Source organism: Macaca fascicularis, chromosome 20 (genome assembly GCF_037993035.2).
Source record: "Macaca fascicularis isolate 582-1 chromosome 20, T2T-MFA8v1.1".
NCBI lineage: Eukaryota > Metazoa > Chordata > Mammalia > Primates > Cercopithecidae > Macaca > Macaca fascicularis.
The window spans coordinates 3446272-3461107 of NC_088394.1; the positions used below are offsets into that span (position 1 = coordinate 3446272).

A 14836-nucleotide genomic window follows, 5' to 3' on the forward strand; every position below is an offset into this window, starting at 1 on the left:
TTTTTGAAACGGCAATAACAGATGATGTAATACAGACAAAGACACCCCCACCCCACTGCTTTCCCACTGCATGCTTTACATGCCACGGCACGCTTCCATGCCAGCAGCTTCAATGACGTAAAGCGAATGCAGTCCCATCAAGACCACAGCATTGGCTGAGCAGCTGCTCCATGCTGGGCACTGTCCTGGACACTGGAAGTACAGCAAAGAACGAAACCAAGACCATGCCCTCGAGAAGCCTGCATTCCAGCAGGACAGACAGACTTCAAAATACAGAGCAGGGAAATGCACAGCGTGTCAGATGGTGACGATTACTGTGAGAAAAATAAAGCAGGCAAAGAGAACAGGACTATTTGGATGGAGGCGGTGCAAATTCAAATCATCAGACAGCCTTCGCTGGCAAGGTGATATCTTGATATCTGAGCAAAGATTCGAGAAGGTGGGGAGAGCACCGGAGCCTTCCCGGCAGAGCAAAGGAGGCACGTGCAACTCTGAAATCACAGCTGTTCAGCATGGCCACGACACGGCCACTTGCAGACAGAGCCCCTGGCTGCTGGGTAGGGACCCCAGCACCTCAGAGTACCCTTTCTGGGGTCACTTCTGGCACCCTCTGCAAACCTCAAGGGGGAAGTGTGAGGCCTGGGGCCGTCCATCGGGGTCCAGGCACCTCCCGAAGGAGCCTTGAAGCCAGCCAATCACTGGCTCCAGACCCATGCTGTCAGGTATCTCTGTGGCCACCAGACCACCGCCACTCTCACGGGTGTGATGACATGGGACCTGTCTACTGGTAGTCTTCTGCCTTCGTGGAATTCTGTAACTTCCTTCCTGCCTCGGCCACAGCACGGCAGCCAAGCACCTGTCAGGGTCCCTCCCTGGCAGGATGATGTTTAGAAGCTCAACACAGTGCCTCAGCCTCCTCTTCAGGGCCATCAGAACTTGCTACCATGGGTGTGTTTTAATAAATAACTTAATTTCTGCAGCCAAAAAAAGATGGTTGAATATTACCTTTTAAAGCACTTTTTAGCACCAATTTTGAAATAAAAAGCCTGAGAAAAAGACCTCTTAGAGTATGAAGTGTCTAAATGTTTATTTGTACTACTATTGTAAAGGGAAGGTTTTGCAGCATCTTCAGGTAGTGATTAAACTGCATAAACAGCATCCCGAGACCGCCTGCCACAATCTGGAGGAAACGCACTGCCAGGGCCCACGTGCAAGGTAGGGTCCTGCCAGGCTCCCGAAATGCCCCCTTTCCCAGCACTCAGTCCCACAGAGGCAGCACAGCCTCAGGGATGCCAGCAACTCTGGGCCTGGGGTTGAGTCCTTCAGTCCCTGCACAGCCCAATCAATCTGCCACCCATTTGGTGACCTAAAATTGTAGTAAGCAAACAATTTTGGTTACTCAGTAGCTTCTGAAATTTAAATCTCTGGAACAATTTAAAGCAATAAGACCCTAGATGCACCTGTCTACTATCCTTGTCCTCCCTAATAAAATGGGCTAGGCGTGGTGGCTCATATCCGTAGTCCCCCATTTTGGGAGGCCAAGGCAGGAGTACTGCTTGAGCCCAGGTGTTGGGAGACCAGCCTGGGTACCATGGTGAGACCCCACCTCTAATAAAAAAAAAACAAAAAAATCTGCTGGCTGTGGTGGTGCACACCTGTAATCCTAGCTACTAGGGAGGCTGAAGTGGGAGAATTACTCGAGCCCAGGAGGCTGAGGCTGCAGTGAGCTGTGGTCATACCACTGCGCTCCAGCAAGGGTAACAGAACAAAACCTTGTCTTTTTAGAAAAGAAATTAAAAAATAATTCGCCAGGCACAGTGGTGTGCACCTGTGGCCCCACCTACTACTGAGGTGGGAGGATCATTTGGGCCAGGAGTGCAAGATTGCAGTGAGCTATCATCAAGACCCTGTACTCCAGTCTGGGCAACAGAGCAGGGTTTGCTCGCTCTCTCAATCTCTCTTTTTTTTTTTTTTAAAAGGAGCTCCTCACAAGAGAAGTCCACCAAAAACACCAGTGCCCACCTCACAGCTGTGGTGTCACCATGCAAGCCCCCCACTCCCAGGTTATGATCTGATCACTGGGTTTTCCTACACACACACAGGTGCACGCACCCACACCCAAGGGAAGGCAGGCAGCTGTGGTCTGCCTTGCCAGCAGCCTTGCACACTGGCGCCCTGGGGCTCCTCATGGCCAAGGCCTGCCCAGGTCACTGCAGCTTCTTTCCAACCAGAAGCCTCCCGCCAACCATGTCTTTCCACACCCCGTTCTCAGTTCTGGCAACCAATCAATCTCCCCATTCAGGACAGGACCCCCTCTGTCCTCTTCTACCTTCTACTCCACTGACGAGACAAGCTTCTGTTACTTCATCAGTGCTGAGAAATGTGAGAGACGTGTCATGGCAGAGGTCTACTGAGAACAGGGAAAGGCCAATGTTCTAAACAGAATGTGGCTGGGAGAATAAGCACCATCAACAGGTTAGGTCCTTAAAGCTACCAGGTGCCATCCCCCAAGTCTCTGGAAGAGGGTCTCTCACATCCCCCCACGGCACTCAATGACGAGTCACTTCCCCCTACTTATTTCCACAGGCAGATGGGACCACCAGGTGCTGGTCCTGTTGCTCTTTTCCAGAGCAGGCACTCAGGTTTTAGCAAGCCAGACCCCAGAGCCCCGAGCCCCGAACCCCGCACCCCGAGCCCCGAGCTCCCAGCCACACCTCTGATAGGAAAACAAACCCTGAGTTTTAAACAAATTGAAGCTTTTAAAAATGTAGCCCATGGGTAAACTGGGCATTTTCTGAGGATTTTAATTTGTTTCATAAAATGTGTATGTAAGAACTTAAGAGTTTCAATTTCTTTAACTTTTCTGCGTATGAAGTTCAGCAGTCTCCATCTCTTAGAAGTATAAATCGGCCAGGCACGGTGGCTCAAGCCTGTAATCGCAGCACTATGGGAGGCCGAGGCGGGCAGATCATGAAGTCAGGAGATTGAGAGCATCCTGGCTAACACGGTGAAACTCCGTCTCTACTAAAAATACAAAAAACTAGCCGAGCATGGTGGCGGGCACCTGTAGGTCTAGCTACTTGGGAAGCTGAGGTAGGAGAATCGCTTGAACCCAGGAGGCAGAGATCACAGTGAGCCGAGATCTCACCACTGCACTCCAGCCTGGGAGACAGAGCAAGACTCCGTCTCAAAAAAAAAAAAAAAAAAGAAGTAGAAGTAGAAACCAGACAGGGCACAGTGACTCATGCCTGTGATCCCAGCATTTCCGGAGGCCAAAGTAGGAGAATGGCTTGAGTCCAGGAGTTCAAGACCAGTCTGGGCAATATAGTGAGAAACCTCTCTCTTTAAAGAAAAAAAAACAAAAAGTAGAAACTCTCTTGGCTGGGCACAGTGGCTCATACCTGTAATCCCAACGCTTTTGGAGGCCGAGGCAGGCAGATTACCTGAGGTGAGGAGTTCGAGACCAGCCTCGCCAACATGGTGAAACCCTATCTCTACTAAAAATACCAACATTAGCTGGGTGTAGTGGCACGCACCTGTAATTCCAGCTACTAGGGAGGCTGAGGTAGGAGAATCACTTGAACCCAAGATGCAGAGGTTGCAGTGAGCAGGTATCACGCCACTGCACTCCAGCCCGGGAGACAGAGCAAGACTCCATCTCAAAAAAAAAAAAAAAAAAAAGTAGAAACTCTCAAGGGAAAATTAATTTGAGATATAATTACATTTTCATATCCACCAAAAACAAATCCAGGCTCAACTGAAGGATGCAGCACATTGTTCAGTCACTTAACGAGTGTTTAGAAAAATGTCAACATCAAAATATCCAGCATCCCACACTCAAAAGTGCTAAATGTAGCAATCATTTAATTAGCAAAGAGATTAAAATGGAAATGAATCTTGTAGCAAAGGAAAATAGATGGCCTGTGGGTTTCTCCTCCCATGAAGTCTCTCTTCAGGAGTCACCTCAAGTCTTCCAGAGCTGCACACAACAGCTTCACTCGCGAGACTAACTGCCAGGTAGACAAAAATTGATTTTTTTAAATGCAGAGTCAATTTCTTTTTTTTTCCTGAGACATATTTTCGCTCTGTCACCCAGGTTGTTGTGCTGCAGTGGTGCGATCTCAGCTCACTGCAAGCTTTGCCTTCCGGGTTCACGCCATTCTCCTGCCTCAGCCTCCCGAGTAGCTGGGACTACAGGCACCTGCCACCACGCCCGGCTAATTTTTTGTATTTTTAGTAGAGGCAGGGTTTCACCGTGTTAGCCAGGATGGTCTCGACCACTTGACCTCGTGATCTGCCGCCTCAGCCTCCCAAAGTGCTAGGATTACAGGTGTGAGACACCGCACCTGGTCAAGCAAGGATTTTACAGAAGAAATTAGCTTGGGAAGCTAGAAGCTTCCAAAGACTCGGGGTTAGTGCAATGAGAAACAGTCTTTCAGCCTCAGGGGGATGCCACTGTTCTCTATACATCCGATATTTGAATAATTGCAACTAGATTACTTAAACATGTCTTGGCTCCTAAGGTGGTTCCTTTTTCCCCCTACAAACCTGCTGCAGAAGACTAAAATCCAAAATATCACCTGAGTAAATACATCCAAAAGATTAGTCAGTCATTAGTTACTAAACTCTCTCTGTCTAAGCCTTTTGCGCTTGAACTAGTCCTGGGCCTCAAAGAGACAGAGCTGTTCTAAGTGCAACATCAGAACGCCCGCTCTGCCACTCGCTCGCAGTCCGTCCCTGGGCGCATTACCTCAGCTCTCTGTGACTCAGATTCCTCATCTGAAAGTCAGGGAGCCGGAGGGCTGACCTCCCAAGCTTGCTATGAGGATTTATTGAGTTCACCTACCTACAAGATTCACCTGCGCAGGCCTTGGAGCCGGCTGAAAGCACTTTCACAACGAAGTAACACCGAAGACACATACATCAAGTTTTCTCAACCAATGGTCATTGGATCATAAAATAAGCCTTTCAAAGCCAAATGAAGTGTGTCCCCTTTTCCAAATGCCTTAAATATCTACTGGATTAGAAGGCCCAACTATAACTTTGAGGACAAAACTATATAGAAAGGCTGAGATCCCTCACACACAGGAGATAAATCAGGCCGGGCACAATGGCTAACACCTGTAATCCCAGCACTTTGGCAGGACAAGGTGGGAGGATCACTTGAGGCCAGCCTGGCCAACATGGTGAAACCCCATCTCTAATAAAAATACAAAAAAATTAGCTGGTTGTGGTGGCGGCCACTTGTAATCTCAGCTACTCGGGAGGCTGAGACAGAAGAATCGTTTGAACCCAGGAGGTGGAAGTTGCAGTGGGCAGAGATCGCGCCAGCCTGGGCGACAAAAGCGAAACTCCAACTCAAAAAGAAAAGGGAAATGAGGGTGCCTCCTATGGTCAAGAGGCTGTCCCGCAGATGAACAGTGCAGCCAGCAAGAGAAAGGATCCCGAACAAAAAGCTAAGCTACCTTTGAATGGCAGTGTGTGCTCTGGAGCCTGGGAATGCAGTGGACACGCACAGCCAGCACACGCACACTCTCACACACAGCAAGCAGGAACTGCTCTCTCCAGGCCCCCGGACCAAAGTTGTGGGAGGCTGCTACAATCTAACCAGCTCATCTGCAAAGGGATACTACCCTCAGGTCAGCTGTGCTCACTGGCAAAGAACATTCTGGTAAAAACTTCCTCTCACCCCAGGAAACTCCACAAAGCTAGGCCCAGTACAGAAAACCAGGCGGAGGCAGGGGGTGTTAGGGAGGGAACGCCACTACCTTCCTCCACCCCCCAGGCTGCCACTACCAAGGACAACTGTGGTGAAGCAGCAAAACCAATGGCCCCGTCGGGTTCCAGGCTTACAGCTTACCTGTGGATAAGCCACCCCTCTCCGACCCATCAAGACTCTTTTATAAAATGAGGCTAATGACATGGGATGAGGGAATGACACCGGATTCTTGGTGTGCTCGTACCAGCAACCCATGTCCGAAGGCTCTGCCCACACTGGTCCGTGACCACAGGCAGACGGGGAGCTGGCCCACAGCAGGCAAGTGGTCGCCAATGCTCTCTCGTGGTGCAACTCAGCAAAACGCAGCTCACCCCAACCAGCACGGAAGCCCGGGCAACAGGTGAGGGCCGGAGGAAAGCTGTTTCTACTTCTCCACGAGGGGAGGGAGGAGCAGTGGGTGGGTGAGCTCCAAGGGCAGCTACTCAATCTCTCCTCCCACAGCCATCTCCACTGGCCTCCCAAGGAGCCTCTCACCTACCCAGAGCAGACAGAAGGCAACGAGGTGCGGAATGCCAACTGTCTGAAGTCTAGTCCTCAGGCTCAACTGCGCTGCCAGCCTCAGGAAGCGCCAGGTCTCAATTTCACTAACCCACATCTTCAACATTGTCTTTGTATATTTGTCACACAAACATATGATGAAAACACCAAAGTACAAGATTTCTCGGCCGGGCACGGTGGCTCAAGCCTGTAATCCTAGCACTTTGGGAGGCCGAGACGGGCGGATCACAAGGTCAGGAGATCGATACCATCCTGGCTAACACGGTGAAACCCCGTCTCTACTAAAAAATACAAAAAACTAGCCGGGCGCGGTGGCAGGCGCCTGTAGTCCCAGCTACTCGGGAGGCTGAGGCAGGAGAATGGCGTGAACCCGGGAGGCGGAGCTTGCAGTGAGCTGAGATCCAGCCACTGCACTCCAGCCTGGGCAACAGAGCCAGACTCCGTCTCAAAAAAAAAAAAAAAGATTTCTCTGCAAGGAAGTTTTGTTCACTTCCCGCACTTTGGAACTTCCTACAGGTATACTTTAAATACCACTGATGAACATGAACCCCAGGATGCGAGTTACCTCTGAACGGGTGGGGCCAGAAACTACAATCTGAAGGGCCACTCGAGCCTTCTGGTAAATCCTGTTTTTCAAGTAGGGTAGTGGGCACATGTGAGTTTAATTTTCATTCTTTAAACTCTGCATGTATCTTCTGCGTGCCACTTATAGGTATAACTTTAAATGCTATTGTTTAAAATCAATAAAATGCCATTTTTCTCTGCTAAAAAAAATTTTTTTATTAAGTGCTTGCTGTTTGCCACACAGTCTTCTGAGCATTTTACATGTATTATCGTGATTAATCCTGAAAACAACTCTGGGGGTGGGTACCATCAGCATCCTTTCTACAGATGGGGACACTGAGTACACAGCAAGTTTTTGTCCAGTCAAACGCTCCACAGTGAGGTCACGCACAATTCGCAAGCAGAATCCAACTACAGAGCCCACACTCCCAGCCCCACCATGAGTAGGGGGTCTGCCCATCTGAGGCTGATGTATGTTCACCAGGGAACCAGGAGGGGCTGAGGGAAAAATGCAGCACTTATTAGCGCCTCGCCACACCGCAGGCCACGCCCTTCTGACCTGCCCATTCCCCTATATGGAATCTAGGCAACACAGAAATTCAGACTAAGATTTATATTACTAAAATATTCGGCAAGAAGTTACCCCAGCCAGGCGCAGTGGCTCACCTCTGTAATCCCAGCACTTTGGGAGGCCGAGACCATTCTGGCTAACACTGTGAAACCCCGTCTCTACTAAAAATACAAAAAAATTAGCCGGGCATGGTGGCGGGCGCCTGTAGTCCCAGCTACTAGGGAGGCTGAGGCAGAAGAATCACGTGAACCCGGGAGGCAGAGCTTGCAGTAACCCTAGATCAAGCCACGGCACTCCAGCCTGGGCGACAGAGCGAGACTCTATCTCAAAAAATAAAAATAAAAAAGAAGTTACTCGTAGGCCGGGCACAGTGGCTCAGGCCTGTAATCCCAGCACTTTGGGAGGCTGAGGCGGGTGGATGACCTGAGGTCGGGAGTTGGAGGCCAGCCTGACCAACATGGAGAAACCCTGTCTCTACTAAAAATACAAAATTAGCCTGGGTGGTGGCACATACCTGTAATCCCAGTTACTCCGGAGGCTGATGCAGGTGAACCGCTTGAACCCAGGAGGCAGAGGTTGCAGTGAGCCGAGATCGCGCCACTGCACTCCAGCCTGGGCTACAGAGCGAGACTCTGTCTCAAAAAAAAAAAATAAAAAAAGAAAGAAAAAGAAAGAGGCAGCAGACAGAAGGGGAGCAGACTCATCTCAAACCTGCCTCACATCCCCGGGAGGGATGCGGCCCCACCCAACTGGAAACCAGCCCTGTCGATCTGCATTGCTGGGGACCGCTCTGTCCCTGCAGTGTCCCAGAAGCATCCATGCCTGCAGAAAGTGGTCAGAGGAGCAGGTGCCTGGACTCTATGCCAGCTCTGACCCAAAAGTCAGAAGGCCTCCAGGTCCCAAGTGTCTTCATCTAGAAATTGGAAGGATCCAACTAGGTGAGCAAGAAGGTCTCTTCCGAAATTAAATCACCACGAGTGTCCTACAATCTATAACACAAAAACTGCAAGTAGCAAAGAGCAAAGCTTACGTGCTTCCTTTTAGTAAAGTAAAACTAATTTTGCCAGACACAGTGGCGTGTACCTGTAGTCCCAGCTGCTCAGGAGGCTGCGGTGGGAGGGTCGCCTGAGCCCAGGAGTTGGAGACTACAGTGAGCTATGATCCCACCACTGCACTCCAGTCTCGATGACAGAGCGAGACCTCATCTCTAAAACAAAAAATAATGTATTTTTTTAATTTTTGTAAATAATTTTGTTTAACGTCACCAGTGATGAGTCATGCGGATGTCACGTACCCCAATACGATGCACTAAGGACAACTCATCTCTGTGGGATCTTCCTAACCCCACAACCTGTCCAACCACAAGAAGACATCAAACAAACCCAAATGAAGGCACATCCTGCAAAATACCTGACCAGGACTCTTCAAAAGTACCAAGGTGATGACAAACAAGGACGGCAGCTATCCTATACCAGAGGGGGCAAAGGAGACAGGACAATGCAATGCAGTGTGGCACCGGGGGCGTGGTCCTGAGATAGGAAGGACATGGGGGAAAACTGACAAAATCCAAAACAAGTTCGTCGCTCGGTGAGTAGTGTGGTGCCAGTGTGAACACCTCAGTTTTGACAGAGGCATCATGGTAATGTGATAGCATTAGGGGAAGCTGGCTGGGGTATATTATGGAAATTCTGTGTTGTCTGTAATTTTTCTACATATCTAAAAGTATTCCAAAATAGTTTACGCTTTAAATAATTTTGTTAGGAGACTATTTTGATAGCTTCAGGTAAACTTACAGGATCTGAAAACATCCTGTGTCATTCAAAACCTGACTCTGACTCGATGCTCAACATTAATTTGAAAAATAAAGAGCTACCGAAGGGAAATCATATACTGGAAACGAAAAAAGCCCTAATAGAACAAGTTTAGTATGAATTTCTTATCATCACCAACTTCTTTGGCATGTTTTGTCCAAAAGGTCTCAGAGTTTGGCTGCAAACCCAGCCTCCCAGCAGAAGCCAGCTGTATCAGGTGAGGCCGATTCCCTGCTCAGGCAACCCAGACCTCCCTGAGTGGCCACCCCAGCCAGGAGAGCTCCTCCCCTGCTAGTCCACGTTGGGGCCCAGACTCTGCCCAGCTCTCTGAAGCAGCCCCACAAAGGCCGGCCACCCCCTCCTGCTCAGACACTAACTACTCTCCCGCCTTGGGCACCATCTGCAATGGCTGTGCTGCTGTTTCCCTTCTGCCCCTGGGGCTGAGAGAGGGACAGGAGCATGAGGTGGACCATCCCCCTCCAAGCTGCAGAAGCAATCTTTTTCACAAAAGAATATCCTCTGCCGGGCGCGGTGGCTCAAGCCTGTAATCCCAGCACTTTGGGAGGCTTAGACGGGCGGATCACAAGGTCAGGAGATCGAGACCATCCTGGCTAACACGGTGAAACCCCGTCTCTACTAAAAAAATACAAAAAACTAGCCGGGAGAGGTGGCGGGCGCCTGTGGTCCCAGCTACTCCAGAGGCTGAGGCAGGAGAATGGCGTAAAACCGGGAGGCGGAGCTTGCAGTGAGCTGAGATCCGGCCACTGCACTCCAGCCGGGGCGACAGAGCCAGACTCAGTCTCAAAAAAAAAAAAAAAAAAAGAATATCCTCAGGCCGGGAGCATGGGGCCCATTCTGTTCATAACCACTTCTCCTAAACCAACCGGGGCCCGCCCTCACCTTTTTTGCCCCAGACCCAAAGCTCAGCACCAGCAGCATCTGCACAGGAGAGTCTGCTAAGATTTTCTTTTTTTATTGAGACGGAATCTCACTCTGTTGGCCAGGCTAGAGTGCAGTGGCGCCATCTGCGCTCACCGCAACTTCCGTCTTCCAGGTTCAAGCAATTCTCGTGCCTCAACCTCCCGAGTAACTGTGATTACAGGCACGTGCCATTACCGCACGGTTAATTTTTGTATTTTTTATAGAGACAGGGTTTTTTTTTCTAACATAATTTTGTGCTTAAGACTTTTTATGGAGGGTCAGGCGCAGTGGCTCACACTTGAAATCCCAGCACTTTGGGAGGCCGAGGCGGGTGCATCATGAGGTCAGGAGATCGAGACCATCCTGGCTAACAAGGTGAAACCCCATCTCTACTAAAAATGCAAAAAATTAGCCGGGCGTGGCAGCGGGCGCCTGTAGTCCCAGCTATTCAGGAGGCTGAGGCAGGACAATGGCGTGAACCCAGGAGGTGGAGCTTGCTGTGAGCTGAGATCACGCCACCGCACTCCAGCCTGGGAGACAGAGCGAGACTCCGTCTCAAAAAAAAAAAAAAAAAAGACTTTTTATGGAATGAGAACACAATGCATTCACCAATAAAATCTATATTTAGATGCACATTTTTAAATTATGTATCTGATAATAACCAGCTATGTACATACAATCAGAAGACTATAATTCTGACCAGTGAAAAAAAACCCATGAAAGAAAAATGCCAACCTGCACGAAGAACACGTGAGTTACCAACGGAAAAGCAGCCGGAAGCACTCCGAGCATCTGAGCGTCTGAGCCATGCACTCCCTCAGCCTCACGTCCAGAGTCCGGCCCAACTCGGAGAGAGAGAAATCGAAAGCCACTGCTCTCCATGCTCTCTGCTTCTCCCCTCACCTTCCCCTAAGGATGCAGCCACCTTTGCAAAAGACAGAACCACCCTAGGGAGGGCAGGAGCCCACTCTGCCTAGTCCCCCAATTCTACCTTCAGCAGAATCATTACATGTTTCCTTGTTGCCAAAGGGAGGATTCCAAGCCTCACCCATTCAGAGTATCGGCCCTCAAACAAGGCCGAATCACAGCCTCTTTCCAAACAGCTGCTTTCTGACAGCAGGAGGCTGAAACAGGCCCCGGGGTCACAGAGCTCAGCCATCTGCCAAAGAAATATGTACAGTCAATCCACATGAAGACACCCCTCCTGTCTCCAGCAAGGCATGGTCAAGACGTTCAGGCCCAATCCCCGGGAAGACATCCTGGACGGTGGCACTGAAGACTTCCTTACACAGAGTGCTGGGCTGAGCTGCCCGGCAGACCCTCCCTCGGGGGCTCTGAACGTGAGGGGCAGGGTGACACTGGAGTTTCTACCACTTATGAGGCAGGTACTTAACGTCTCTGCAGCTCAGCTTCTGCACCTGTAAAATGGGAACAACAGCTACCTTGCAATGAGGTGTGAAAGTACCTAGGAAAGCGCCTGGCTTAAGTAGTCAGCTCAAGAAATGGTACTCACTGCCTCTGGCCCACTTAGCATCAGACTGGGCCAGGCCACTGTCTGCCTTCACGCTCGCACTGCTCCCTCTGTTGGCTGTCCACGCATACACACATGGGAAAGTTCACCGGGCAGGGGCTTCTCACACAGGGCCTACAGGGCCACCCTAAAGTCCAGATGCAAACCCACCCCAACCCTGAAGTGAAAATACAATATTAGGGCTGCCTCCACCATTATGGACAGGAAACACGGCATGTTCTCACATATGTACACATGTGGAAATCCAGCTGACAGAGATGCAAAAGCCTCGTTCCTGACACTTCCTCATGTGGAAATCTATCCTGTATTCTATCATTCTTGCTCACTGGATTCCAGTCTTTTTGTGCAAAATAGCTGCCTTACGCGAAGAAAACTACAGATACTAAACGTCTATTATGTGGAACTGCCAAGGCCGTGAGAAAATTTGCTCTTTCCTCTTCTCGTGTATGACACCTAATATACACCTTGCATTGCAACAGCGTCACTGGGTGCGAGTTAACCTCACAAACTTCGCCATGACTGTCACTGGGTGCAGGTTAACCTCACAGACTTCAACATGACTCTCGGCCCCAGCCTCCGCTGAGCCTGGTCAAGCCGCCTAATTGATGTTTTGCGTGTTAGTCAGGGCACTTTGGGGTACAGCCACATATGCGAAATAGCGAAAGGCATCCCTTTCACTCTCCAACATTTTTCTCAACTGAACCCTCTTCCGTAACACTTTGGATTATCATGCATCTCTACAAAGTCCATGAGTGAGCTGCAGAAGGTTCAAGAGCCTCCTGACATCGTTACAAAATTCAGTGTCACTGCATTTTCTCAGAAGAAGGCCCATACCTTCCCCTGCCTCTACTAAAAATACAAAAATTAGCCAGGCATGGTGGCACACGCCTTTAATCCCAGCTACTCGGATGGTTGAGGAAGGAGAATCACTTGAACCTGGGAGGTGGAGGTTGCAGTGAGCCGAGATCGCGTCACTGCACTCCAGCCTGCGCGAGGGGAGCCAGACTCCATCAAATAAATAAATAAATAAATAAATAAAATAAAAGCCGCATCCTGAAAGATAAGGGATCAAGTAAATTTCTTTGGTTTTCCTTCATTTAAAATGTTTGCCTTTTAAATCAAATTTTGCAAGCTATGTAGACGTTCTTCCGTCACCCACTGCACATCGCATACCGTCGTCCCCAGACTGTAGAACTTACCGTGTAGAAAATATAAAAACACCAGGGATACTTTCAGCAATAGAGAGAAAATAAACACCAGCGATACTTTTAGCAAAACAGTTCACCCAACAAGTGGTTTGTTTCGGTCCTTCCCGTAAAATCCCTCCTACCTGTCAAGCTCACTTTCCCCTCGGTGATCCTGCACATTCTGCCTCCCAGGGGCTTCCCACAACGCTGAGCACAGCCACGGGCAGGAAAAGCACCCAAATGCCCCTTGGCCAGGCGGTAAAAGGAGAGTTTACCCGACCACTGTCATCGAGAATCTGGAAACGGGGGCCCAGGCGCGTCAGGTGTTTCCAGCAAGAACTTGCACCTTCTGCTTCTCTCGCAGGCGGAGACGCCAGGGACCCCGTTCCAGGTGGAAGCCCAGAGCGGTTCCTCTACAGACAGAACCCAAAGGTAACCCTGGAGGCTCAACTCCAAGCTGCGCCGAGCCGAAAACAAACTTTCCAGGTACTTTCACCCGCTGGACCGGGTGACACCGCCCGGCCTCCCCCGCCCTCCGCGCGTCTGTCAGCGCCCCCGGCCAGGCCGGCGCCCGCCGCAACCCAGGGCCGAACTCCCCGCCGCAGTCGAGCAGTGCCCTCGGCCGGCGCCCGCCATCCCCCGCCCGGCTGCCCGGCCGCAGGTGAGGCGCTACCCGTCCCTGGGGACCCCGGGCCGCCCCGCCTCGCCGGACCCGGGCGGCCGCCGCACCCGGCGGGGTAACAAGCCGGCGCGCCCAGGCGGCCGCAGCGCGCTCACAACTGACTGGTGGTCCTGACCATGGGCCCAGCGTCGGCGCGGGCGCCTCTCCCACAGCGCTGCGCGTCTCGGCGCCTCCTCAGCGTCCTCCTCCCCGAAGCGCAGCCCCAGCAATGGCCACGACGCCCCGCCCCCGCGCGACGCCCCGCCCCCGCGCGACGCCCCGCCCCCGCGCGACGCCCCGCCCCCGCGCGACGCCCCGCCCCCGCGCGACGCCCCGCCCCCGCGCGACGCCCCGCCCCCGCGCGACGCCCCGCCCCCGCGCGACGCCCCGCCCCCGCGCGACGCCCCGCCCCCGCGCGACGCCCCGCCCCCGCGCGACGCCCCGCCCCCGCGCGACGCCCCGCCCCCGCGCGACGCCCCGCCCCCGCGCGACGCCAGGCAGGGCTTCCGTCGCACGGCAGACACCGCCCGCGCCCATTGGCCGCACCCATCGTCGCTCCACCTCGGCCTGAGTGGGCCCCGCCTCCGCCCCAGCTGCATTTCCGGGTTGGGGCCTGGCGGGCGGGAGAGGCCCGGCCCTACCTGGGCAGGGGGACCTCGCGAGAACCAGTCCGGGGCGGGGCGAGGGTGGGGCGAGCTGTCATTCCCGGCTCCCAGACCGGGCAACTGAGGCTCAGAGGGGACCGGGCTCCGGCCAGGGTCACCCCCGAGGTCGCGGCGGGGCTGAGCTCGAACCCGGGGCTCGGACTCCGGAGCCGGCACTGCGTAAACGCGGAGGCGCAGCTTCGCTAGTTCACAGCTAACAAGCGTTCACGGAAGGAAATCTGGACTATAAGTCACGTTCATAAGGCAGAAAACAAGCAATCCTACCACTGTCCATCGTCCCGGAGGCAGCCTCAGAGCTTCTGTCCTTGTCCATAAATGATTTTGTGGCGATTTGGTTTTGTTTTCTTTGTAGTAGTTGATGTGGATCATGATTTTTTTGTTTGTGTTTGTTTTTTGTTTTTTTTGGGGGGGGGTGGGTTTGAGACGGAGTCTTGCTCCGTCGCCCAGGCTGAAGTGCAGTGGCTCGATCTCTGTTCACTGCAACCTCCCCCTCCCGGGTTCAAGCGATTCTGTTTTTTTAATTTTTATTTATTTATTTACTTTTTTTGTTTGTTTGTTTGTTTTTGTTTTTGAGATGGAGTCTCACTCTGTTGCCCAGGCTGCAGTGCAGTCGCTTGATCTCGGCTCACTGCAAGCTCCCCCTCCTGG

The 14836-nt window shown here is 51.9% G+C and overlaps 1 protein-coding gene, 1 long non-coding RNA gene and 1 pseudogene across 2 annotated transcripts in view; 1 reads left to right on the forward strand and 2 right to left on the reverse strand.

The window, feature by feature from the left end:
• The window catches only part of LOC123570452 (3-phosphoinositide-dependent protein kinase 1-like), a 63776-nt pseudogene extending 50022 nt beyond the window's left edge, over nucleotides 1-13754 (reverse strand).
• The window catches only part of LOC123570453 (uncharacterized), a 67848-nt gene extending 53596 nt beyond the window's left edge, over nucleotides 1-14252 (forward strand). The window contains exons 4-5 of the mRNA XM_065537674.1: nucleotides 13227-13523; nucleotides 13723-14252. Of these exons, the coding sequence (XP_065393746.1) occupies nucleotides 13227-13523; nucleotides 13723-14252 (827 nt within the window). The remainder of the gene's footprint in view (nucleotides 1-13226; nucleotides 13524-13722) is intronic.
• LOC141409357 (uncharacterized) lies at nucleotides 8128-11015 on the reverse strand. The gene is made up of 3 exons (XR_012429629.1): nucleotides 10880-11015; nucleotides 8496-8619; nucleotides 8128-8401 (listed from the first exon to the last, which is right to left on the reverse strand). It is a non-coding gene; the product is annotated as an uncharacterized lncRNA (long non-coding RNA).
• Nucleotides 14253-14836: the final 584 nt, after the last annotated feature.